Source organism: Lissotriton helveticus, chromosome 3_1, assembly GCF_964261635.1.
Source record: "Lissotriton helveticus chromosome 3_1, aLisHel1.1, whole genome shotgun sequence".
NCBI lineage: Eukaryota > Metazoa > Chordata > Amphibia > Caudata > Salamandridae > Lissotriton > Lissotriton helveticus.
In genome coordinates this window covers 600,536,461-600,548,499 of record NC_136061.1, presented here as the reverse complement: position 1 = coordinate 600,548,499, position 12,039 = coordinate 600,536,461, and the positions used below count along the sequence as shown (strand labels likewise).

General features: G+C 43.0%; 1 protein-coding gene across 1 annotated transcript in view; it reads left to right on the top strand.

Annotated features, from left to right (window-relative positions):
• The window catches only part of ERBB4 (erb-b2 receptor tyrosine kinase 4), a 1,576,940-nt gene that overhangs the window by 848,888 nt on the left and 716,013 nt on the right, over positions 1–12,039 (top strand). Inside the window, exon 4 of the mRNA XM_078682001.1 lies at positions 9,555–9,620. Within this exon, the coding sequence (XP_078538127.1) occupies positions 9,555–9,620 (66 nt within the window). The remainder of the gene's footprint in view (positions 1–9,554; positions 9,621–12,039) is intronic.

Here is a 12,039-nt window from a genome sequence, read left to right as displayed (position 1 = left end):
TTGCTCACTCGTACGCTCCCCCTATCATCGGTCTGTCGGGAAATCAATGGTACCTCATGACCCCCTTTCAATGGTAGACAAATTACTCTGGGTGTTCGATACACCCGAACCACTTAAGTCCTCTGGACATAAGATTTCATCCGGTTGCGCGCGCTCACAACCTTACCACAATCACACTACAAGCATTCAACTCCGCTTGACATTACAACACAGGAACAACGTTAAACACCGCAATCTTACAACGCATGACCCTTATACTCACTCTTAACTGATTCTGTTGCTTTTCTCTCGACGCACCATCAACACCGTCTTCGGCTGCAATTCTTCTTCTGGTCGACGATGACTAGGGACCTTGGGGTAAACTAACCTGGCCTAGGTCGTCTTCCTCAAGAAGATAACCATCCTCTGCTACCAACTGCGGGGAATGAGATTTCGATATTAACTTATGATTGTGATAAATTTAATAAAGAATCCCATTCATCTGTTTGGACCGCTCGTATCTGTCATTGAGGAAAGGACCACCCTCGCATTTGTTAGATATACCCCATTAACTGACGCCACTCTGAAGAACCACTTACAACTGATAGAGTTTAAGGGTTTTATATAGAATTAATTTGAATGCGATACAATCCACTCAAGATAAAATCTCCAAATATACAAAATACAAATCGGTTACAATATCAGCCACTTAAGCTTCGGTGTGAAGTGGTTTCTTCCGCGTCATCTGTAATAAGATAAAGAAATCATCAAATTAATCTATCCCTATTCTATGCTATGTGACAACCCTACTTCGCAAGTTTCTTCCCTAAAAGGTGCCAGCAGTTTGACTCCCAAAGAAGTTCAAACTCTCTTAGCCTCTAAAGGAATCCTTAAGTTTCAGAAGCAGTACCCTATCTGCCTACCCATTCGATCTCTCTAAGGGTCCTCGGCCTACTGCTCCCTTGCGCTCTGATATCTCAGCGCATCTGCTCAATGCATCTACCTTCGCCCTTGCTCTGAGCAATTCGTCTCGCTGTTCCTAATCTCCCAATTGCTCATCGCTAATGGTTCTATTCTCACTACTGATTCTGCTCTGCTCCCCGGGGTGCTGTCCCTAATATACACAATCACAGTGTGGGTAGAACGCCCCTTGACGCCCACCACGGACTTTCCCCGATGATGTCAGCTTCTAGCTTCGTCCATTGCTTCATCTCTTTCGTCGTCCGTTAAGCTGACCTTTCTCCTTTAGATGTCATCTTCATCTTCTTATTGGTGACTTCATTCAAATTTACAATTGACATTTCAGAGCACAAGTCAACATCGTCAACAGAACTTTAAACTACGACTGTGATGTTGACCCTTCTAGGTCCTGTGAATGGACTTCTCAAAACAAGTTTCGAATTCTTAACGCTTCTCATCACGTTCAGGTCATAAACCTTGTCCAGCGTTGTCACCTTAAATCTAACAAGTGCTAGACTTCTTGGCTCTCATGTCCACATCAAGCTATTTACAACTCCTGTAAGTCCGCTAAATTATATACATCGGACTGTACTCCTGCTAACCCTTGGTCAGTCTGGTTAGAATCACAAATGACCTAAACCTTTCTAACATTCCTACAAAAAGTCTTCTACACAATACAACTTTTAACACACATTTATATATTCATTTTTAGCAAAAGTCTTGATTATACTCGAATACAATTTACATAGAATATAACTACGTAGAGTATAACTTTATATTCTCATTCGCTATCTCGTGTTATATATGTTCTACACATTTCCTTACGTTTCATTTATCGCTGCTTCTCCATTTAAAGATTCACACGTACATGAATTCTACTTTGCACGTTCTACATTTCGTAAACATTTCTACACATTTCTACATCAGCCCACTACGTATACGGGCCTTCTAAATCTAACACATATTCTAAAGTGAATACAGTTACATTTTCTATATTGCTTCAGATTATATTGGTTATCTATATGCTATAAGTGTCACTTCACATTACGATATACATTTCGTTCCTACGTTATTCAATGTGCTTGTAAATATGCCCTATACATACTTTTTATTCAAATTTGCGCTCTCTCAATTCCCACTAGTACCCCAGGATATCGGCACCAGAATATCGTTTTAGCTGTTATAGTGGGAATGCCATATGAATGTCCCAGCAAACTCTGATTCCCTCTGTGCAGACTTCTACATAGCGAACAACGGCTGCTCCTGTGCAAATGCATTTTTCTTTTCTTTGTGGTTTAAACATTTCAACATGTGGAGAAACTTGTTCCCTCGACCCCCAGAAAATCTGCGGTGATCTATGCCCCTGCCCATTCTGGAAGAGTAGAACGGGCCTGAGAGATCATTAGGAATGTCCACAAATGTGCATATTTAAGGGAATTCCCAAATTTCCATGGTAAAACATGCCACTTCAGCACCCACGAGTGGGTTTACAGCTGCAGATGTATCTGTACTTGTGATGGAGAAATCCGCACTAGTGTTTCTTTCTCTCTAGGCACTAGCTGTAAGCAGTGCCTTGTGTGGCAGCATCTCATCATTTATATTGTTAAAGAGTGTCATGATATTATCGCTACTTCCGTCTCAGCCTGTAAGATTGATGCAATATGTCACTTTAAGAGCTTTGAAGGTTTCGGTAAGATAAGTGGGACAAGGATAACTACATGACTCTACAGAATCTGCCTAGCACGTGAAATGAAACATAGAATACTTTTGACTTTTATCCATTTTTTAAAACAATTGTAATAAATAATACACCTTCATGCATGTTTTCACAGCTTTTTTGTTGAATAAGAATCACCAGCACCCTTACCGAGGGTGAGGCTTGCTTAACATACCATGTCAAGTATGTATTGGAATTTTTAATTGCATCCTTCCAGCAGTAGAATAAGAAAAAAGGAACAAATTCAATTTACAGCAAAATCACCTGTATAAAGGCACGCAAGAGCAATGGTACTGAAAGCAGCTAGACAACATTCAAGATTGTGTAGGCTATGTACGTCACGAACAGGTGGGGCATTGGCAAGCCATTTTGGACTAGCTGTCTTCATCTCCTGTCATTCTACATTTCCGTGCGTAACCCCTCATCGCTTCAATTCCGGGTATTTTACTCCTCATAGATAAATATATAACTAGAAAAGAGAGGGCTGTATGGAGAGATGCTCGGATTTGTGGCTGCATAATTGATGCCTGTGAGAGTCCGGCTTTTGTCCTCTTATGTTTTATGCCTCATGCAAAGCAAATCACTTCTGAGTTGAAAAACGTGTCCCAATGTCGCAAACCATTTAATCATGGGGCTCGATTGGGAGAAATCACTACCAGCTGCGGGTAGAAGATGTCAGCCTCCCTGCTCATCCAATCCTTCCCTTCTTTGGAATGAGGAACTGTGAATAACAAAGAACTGCAGTTATTGGCCTCCTTGTCTACTCTGTATGACCATGCCGTTTAGCAAGCAATTCAGTGCCTGCATTCAGTGACAGCTGCTGCTATTTGAAGCTTTAGGGGCATGAATGCTACTTCAGAATATCACTGAGAAAGCCTGCAAAGTAAAGTAACCCTACTTGTTCCAGTGATGCCTCCTCCCACTCAGATTGGTTTTTTTTAAAACTGAGCCAAATGTGGATTTTGTAGCAACTTTTTTTTATCTATGTGTGTGCTAAAAAGCCTCTCTCTTCTAGGAAAACAAGACACACTAGTACAATGAGCCACAAACTATATTGTGCGTTGTAGGAAGCTGGGTTTCTGTTGCAGTAACCCCCCCACTTTTTGCCAGACTACTGATGCACTTTGACTTGATAAACCCTGGGTCCCTGCCAATCAGGTTCCAAGTTCCTGTGTTCTTTCCCCAAAACTGTACCTTGTACCCCCATTTTGGCACCTCTCTGGCCACATGCTAGTCCCTTGTGTACAATGGGTACCTTAGGGCACTGTGGCCAGGGAACGCCTCTAAGGGCTGCAGCACTTATTGTGCCGCCCTTAGAGGCCCTGTACCTTTACAGACACACACTGCTGTTGCAGGCTGCGTTTTTTGGTGCAGAACAAAGTGAAGAGTCGACATGGTACACATCCCTGTGTACCATGCCTACAACTCACTGCCCTGGCATAGATCAGCCACCCCTCTAGCTGGGTGCACTATACCAGTGGTGAGGGTACAGGTGCATGAGCCCTGTACCCCTACAGTGTCTAAGCCAATTCTTAGACAGTGTAAGTGCAGTAATGCCATTAAGAGTATACAGTTCTAGGAGTTTATCAGTACAAACGCCACTGCACCATAGTGGCTTTACTGAAAACTGGGAAGTTTGGTATCAAACTTCTCAGCACATTAAACCCACACGGATGCCAGTGTGGGATTTAATGAAAAATGCACACAGAAAGCATCTTAGAGATGCCCCCTGAAAAATGACCAGCCTCTGGTGGGTTTCCTGACTGGTACACACCAGTCTGCCACTGCAAGACATGTTTCTGGACCCCTAGGGTGGGAGCCTTCGCTCCCTGAGTCCAGAAACAAAGCCTTTCGTGGTTGTGGTGTTCACCCCCTGCACCTCCCAGGCCAGGAAGAGCTATCTGTGGCAGGGGAGCTTCAAAGGTCTTACAGCCTTTGTAATGTGACCCCCAGCCTCTCCTGCTATCAGGAAAAGACCCCCTTCCTGTCTCCCCTCCTTTTTGGTGGGAAGATAGGCTGGAAGAATTAGCCAGCCCAGAAGGTGTGCCAACATCTGCCAACCCTACCCCTCAGGTGGGGGAGGCGAGGTGAAGCCCACTCTTCAGTACCCGCCATCTTACAGATGGCAGGCTCTCCCCAATCAGGATTAGGAATTGTGCTCACTCCCCCTCGTGGGGTGAGCACTCCAAGGGTGTTGTCACCCCAAGGTCAGTAGCCCATTGGCTACTGACCTCGAGACTCCTAAACCACCCCCTAAATACACTATTTTGGGGGCAGTCCTGAACCAAAAAAGCTGATTCCCGCAACCTAAGAAGAAAAAGCATAAAAGAAAACGACCGGCAGAGGAGACTGCAGAGAACAACTGACTTGGCCCCAGCCTTAAGATCCCATCTGCAGTTTCCAGACATCCTGTGGCAAAAGTCACCTTGTCCTGCAGCCAGTGACCTCCAGAACCCTGGGAGGATCGACTGCCTTCAACAAAGATCGGATCTCTTTTGAACAGCAGCTCTGTTCAAAAGAAAACCCCAAGACAAACTCTGAGCTTGCTGAAGAAAAAGAAACCCAACGCCTGGAACCACCACTGCACCCATCGCCTACGGCCTGAGTTTGAGTGGCCCACTAGTTCCAGCAAGGTCCCCCAGTGCTCCAGAGTTCGAGTCAACCATGGGTTGACCTCTCCAGGACTCCCCGATGTCACCTGCAGCCTCTGCACGGAGACCCCCCAACCAAGAGTGGCCCAGTAAGAGGAAATCTGACCTCAAAAGACACCCCTGCATCCAGCCTCCCTGCACCATGGAGAAGAGAACCTGAGTTGCACCTATGTCCTGAGCCCTCCAACGTACCAGCCCAGCTGTTGGTTCCTCACGGAAGACTTCCTGGACCGAGCCTGCAGCTGAAAACCAAAACCAAAAATCCCCATTGAAAACAACTAGGCACCTGATGCCAAACCAGCCGCCCCTGTGCCGCTGCGGGTGCACTTTTTTGTGCTAAACAGGATCCCCCTTTGCCCTGAGCCTAACACCAGGAGCGTTGATCCCACAACCCAGTGGCCGGCTTGTAAGCAGCCACCAACCAGAGGCCCCACTTTGGGCCTCAGCACTCTGCTCCCATCCGCTCTAGTGCTGCTGAGGGTGTAACAAGAGTGCATCCTTGACCTTGGGGGAACCCTTGTTCTAACCCTAGAAGCTGTACCCCAAAGACCGATTACTTACCTGGTAAGCGTTAACTTCATTTCTCTCCATATCAACCTATTGACTGTTTTTCTCTGAAAAATGTTCCTTGTGGAGTTGATTAGTATGGAAACCTACAAAAGTACAATTGTGCAAAACTGTTTTTACTTACCTTTTCTCTAGGAAATATCCCAGTGCGATATCTAGGCATATCACAGAGTAGAAAAAGTAATCTAAAAGTAACTAAAAGGTAATCTGTACTGTAATTGTAATACCTTGACTTACCTGTATTTCAAACAACGGCAATTGAACTCGCATTCACTTGTAAAAACTGCATAATATTTTGCAAAGCATTTATTTCACTTACCTGTGCCAGGCTTGCTTGGTTCTAGGAAATACAATAACTAAAAGAATATTTTTATACAAACAAAACTGGTCTGAGTTCAGCCTTTGAGTGTGTGACAATCATTTGCTGATTGAGTGTGTACAACAAATGCTTAACGCTACCCTCTGATAAAGCCTTACTGCTCGCCCACACTACAACAAATAGAGAGTAAGGTGCTATCTACTTTTACCTCTGCCTACCTTTGGAGTTCCACTGGACTCTGTGCACACTATACCTCATTTTGGTATAGTATATACAGAGCCAGCTTCCTACATGCATTCAGTTCCTTGAATACACTTCTAGTAAGAATTCAGCCTGCTTACTGTGAATTTGAAGTATTGGACATGGAATGCCCAATCGTATTAATTTCACTCAAAGTATTCTACAATCGACCAAATCAAACGCTGAACTGAAATCAACAAAGCAACAGAATAGATTCACTGTTGTTTCTTTTGCTTACTATGCAAACCCTACTCTGTGTGCCCCTAGAGTGTGTTCAGGTGTGAAGCCAAGAATTCCCCCAAGGGACAACCCAACCCCATTGCCCGGCAGTAGAGAATGTAGGGCCCCGTCTTGGCATGAACTGAACACCCCTCCAAGATGTCAGACCGCTGCATGGTGAAGTCTCAGCATGAAGGGACCCTGGCGTCAGCTGAAGTGCCTCCTCTGCTAATTCTATGAGATACTGATTATTTAAAATAAAAAGCATCCTTGTGATGTACGCATAGATTAGCGATGTTATGGATATATAGATAGCCCTGTCACCCCCGTGGATGAAGATAGAATGATATTTGTGTGTAGAGGCCTTGTACTCGGTGTTTTGGTCATTGTGATAATGTTATGCGAAACCAGATGTGTAAACAGAAGTAGTTTCAGAGAAACTAATCCAACATTGTCACACATGGAAATTTGTGCAAAAGGTCACTGCAGAAATGTTAGTGTGAAAAAGAGGACAATGTAAGAAATGAGCAGCTTCGCTACATGGAACTAACCCGGGCACATAACAGCAGGGTGCTGTGTAAGTACAAAGTAGAGCATGTACTTTTAAGTTTAACGTTTTAATTCATTTTTCAATGCTGTGAGTCCTACCCCTCTGATAGGTTAACATTGGGGATTCCTTTTTACATCTAATAAGTGCAATTCCCAATTGGAAGGAGATGGAGCTGTTATTTTTAGTACCTATGGAATTGTAATGATAAATCCTCTTTAATGGTAAAGTGCAATTTATCGTTACAATTTTAAAAAGACCTTTTTTTTAGGAAGATGGTATTTTTCTGCTCCTAGTCCTGTGTGCCTTCTGCCTTCTCCAAGAAATGTCTGTGGTGGGTGAAAGCTGGGCCTTGTCCATTACCTCTAGACAGCCACACACAAAGGAAGCTTAGTTGTGACTGATGGGGCATCCATGTCCTAATGGGCCATCCTGTTCAGGATAGGAGGGAGGAGCAGGCACAGCCTCGCACACCTGAATAGGCTGTTTAATCTCCCCACACAAAGGGCTGCTTAACCCGTTTTGGTGAGTCTAGAGCCAGGTCAGGAAGGAAGGAACTCTGTGCACTTCAAAGACCATCTTTGAAGTTTCCTGCACTTCAAAGGCAACACTGGGCATAATAAATAGACTTCTGACTCTACCAACTCAATAGACTACTGGCCCTGTGAAGAACTCTGCCAGGAGGATGAACTGCTGCGCTGCTAAAATGACTGCCACTCTGCTGCTGTGGAAGAACTGCTATTCTGCTGTGCTGCCCTGCTGCCTGCTACCCTCTGTCCTGACTGAGGAAGAACTGGACCCATCTCACTTGAACCAAGAGTAACTCCAAGGGCTTGGTGACTTCCCCCATGTTTTAAGTCTCAGGGGCATCAAAGACTTACAATCATCCTGCAACAGCACATGGACTTTGTTTGCTGCAAGTCTGGCCCTGCTAATTGGTACAAATCCAGTTCTTGGCCCTTTGAAGCGGGTGTAAAGTGCTACTATAACTAGAACCCATGCATTAACACCATTGCGTCAAATGGAACCGACGTATCTCCCTTAATGCCAATGCATTGCTGCTGCTGCGAGGACCATTGACACTTCATCACTGACTGTGTAGTGCATCATCTCCAGTTTCCAGCACATCTTCGCATCTTCGACATGGCACAGTTCAGTGCTGAGGCATTGCCTTCAATCCTGTGCTTCAACGATGCATCACCTTTTGCTTAGCGCATCTCGGCTCCAACGATGACGCATCTAAGCTACTGTTCAGCGGTCAAAGGCTGGTCCCTGTATCCGACCCCACACTCCATCAGGATCAGCCTGAACTTTTGGATTAACTCTGTCTGATAGCCCCGGTTGGCGCTTTAAGATTTTAAGCACTACATTTTCGTTTAATCTTTATAAAATTAAAAACTCTGGTTATACTTGTTTGATTTTTGTTGTTTTTGTTTTGTTTTGTTCATAAAAATGTAATCTGTTTGTATAATCTAGTGTAGTGGCGTTTTTTGTGTTTTCACTGTGTTACTAGTGGAAGCATTGGAAAATACTTTACACATTGTCTCTTAAGTTAAGCCTGACTACTCTGTGCCAAGGATTGTGATTCGTGAATTGACAGGGTGCATACCTCTGACAACCAGAAACCCAATTTCTAGCACATGTCTGTAAAATTGGGAATGGTTGATGACTGAGGATTGCCCTGTTGTATTTATTTATATATAGTGCTTACTAACCCCGATGAGGCGTTGAACTATAACTAAAACATTAAAGTATATTAAAATCGTGATGCATGGAATTCTTGAGTTAATTTCTGCCACTGGTAATTACTTGATGCCGCATCCAATTCCATAATTTTTGTTGCACACCATACCACCTCAATTTGGACCCAGCCGTATGCAAATCATTCTCAAATCTGCTCTGATGGGAACAATCTGGCCTGAACCAGCTGGTCAGGTCTTCCCAAACAGGAACACAATCAACCTGGAATTTGTTTCGCCCTAGTTAGGGCTCATCAGTCAGTTATAACTTGGTTTCAGTGACAGAGTGTGAACTAGATCCACATTCGAGCATACCCATCCCACTTAGGGCGACACACTAAAGTATACAAAAAAGTGATGGATGGAATGCTTAAATTAATCTCAGCCACTGGTAATTACTCAGGGGTGCATCCAGTCCATTGATATTTTGCTCACCATGCCCCTTCAATTTAGACCCAGCCATCAGATACTCATGATTATCACATTGGCCTAGGAGTGCAATTGACTGAATGTTAACTTTTAAAGATGATGGTGTCTTCTGTTTCACTGATGATGAGTCTTTTTTTTACTTGTATGAGAAACTAAAGTTCTTGTTTGTTCTTCGCTTCTCTTGTAGGTGGAAAGTGCCACAAGTCATGCACGGGACGGTGCTGGGGCCCCACAGAACACCACTGTCAAAGCTGTAAGTATACTTAGATTGATAGAGCACCGCCTCCATATTGTCATTTACATACTGTAAACTCATGACATTCAATTTTCTGATACAGTTTTCCATCCACTGTCCTGAGCCTACCTTCTTACTCCTCAATATTCTCACTCAACCAGCCCACTGCCTGCCCACCATGTACTCCACATAATAAAAAAGTAATTTACGTACTATGTGAACAAGCAGGCAGTCCCCTTGTTAAAATGTCATATCTCTTCTGCACAATCATATCGTCAAAACGTTTCACTTTCTTAACATAAACTCATTGGTTGCATTCATACCATTGATTATTATAAAAAGTATTATTCATAATACCACCTCAGCATGTTCTGTAATGTCACATGTTTTCCTGTGTTTTCTTTAATGCGCCATTTACCCCTTACTGGTCCCCTTTGGGAGAGGGACCCTTCCACCAAACTATGAATCAGGGCAGAAGCCTTAAACCTGAAAGGATCATTTGTAGCACACACTGATCCAGAGAGAACTGAGACTGGCAGCCGTGGTCTGTCCCCTCATATAATGTGCTTACATTTGGCAGCATCGTTCTACCATTGTTGGATTGTCAATCACCCCTATTTTTCTTCAGTAGTGAGAAACCCTCTGGGTGATTGGCCAAGCGCTTATTTCAGGAGAATATCTAGACGGGCCAGACAAACAAAAGGGCTTGCTGATTGCCACAGGATGTGTTTTCATCAGATCTTCAGTCTTTGGGAGCCCTTTTAAAGCACCTTAAAAGCAAATCATCTCCTTGATAAAATAACCACGCACCTCTTGGTTTTGACAAGAGGTACCGAACCACCAAGCCAATGTTTTCTCCTGTGTAATTACTGCTGGTGCAAGTAGATTGGACATCACCTGTGAACTGCCTACAAGTAGCACAGTGTTCTGAATGACCTTCATTTTTGGGTAAGAACTGTGCACTGTGCAAATACACCTTAGGTTATTTATGTTGTTTGCACAGCAGAAATACCATTGAGAAATTACTTACCAAATGCTGAAAAACAGAACGGTCGCTAGGGGAGTGCAAAGTGTTTTTTGGCAGCAACATTTTCCAACGTTCTTCACTTTCTCAATTCACGAAGGTCTGAAGATTTTCAATTTTACCGTAGCTCAACTACATTTTTTTCTGCAGAGCAAGATTCTTTTTTCCACTTTGCAATGCCACTTTAAGAATTATCAAACTTTTTTCTCTAAAGGTTTGCAAAGCTTTTCTATACACAATGGCAAATGTAAGCAGAACTAAAGATGAGACAAGCTGCCTTAGGTGAACTGCTGAAGTTCACCTATGTAATTATTAGGAATCCCCCTAGTACAGAGATGCTAAGACCCATTCTTCATCGAATGATGACTCCTTGTATTACTTTTCTATGTTCATTTTAAAATCTGAGTAACTTTCTTTGTTTTTTCTCCAGGTGACCCTTTGTCATAAATAGGGTTACTAATTTGGGATGGGGGCACCTTTACCAACTCGATGAACTCACTCTGTTTCGGTCAAAGCACATTTATTAACGGATCTTTGCGCAGCCCCTAGTAGCTAAGGTACAAACAGAAGGCAATCCCTATAGAAGCCTTGCCAACTTTTTCAAAGTAAAAAACGCAAGACAATTAAGTTTTTTTTAATAGAGATTAATTTAATCAGTAACAAACACCCAGATAATCAAAGTAGGTATGGGGAACTGGAGATATATCATTTTAAAGTTTTAAGGCACAATAGGCCAGATGTATGAAGCTGAAATGGGTTCGCAAACGCCGAAAATCGGCGTTTGCGAACTCATTTGAGCAAAATGGTATGTATGTAGCAAATTTCAGTGCAAAATAAGGAATCGCAAATTTGCGATTCCTTATTTTGCGATTGCATTTCAGGAATGGCAAAATTTGTGATTCCTTAAATGCAATGTATGAAGCAAAAAACATTTGCTAATTGTCCCTAAGGAATCGCATATTACCACCAACTTCAAGTTGGTGGTAATTTGCGAATTTCTTGAAAAATGCCCATTTTGGCATTTTTCAAAGTGCCATGTGAAGCACACACATGCCCATAGGGCATGTATGTGCACCACATGTGCACCCATGCTTATTTCAGGGGTGCAACAGGGTGTCCTTTGGACACCCCTGCACCCTTGAAATTATTCTCAATTTGCGATTAGTAAATTGCGAATCACAAATTGAGAATAATTTCACATTCATTCCTATGGGCCTACTGGCCCATAGAAATGAATGGTAAATTATTCCTTAATTGCGATTAGCAATTTGCTGATCGCAATTAAGGAATTTTAAGAAATAGCTAAAAAATAGCGAATTTTTACATACATACCATTTTGCAATTCTCAAATAGCGATTCCTTAAAAATCGCTATTTGAGTATCGCAAAAGTGTATCTTGATACATCTGGCCCA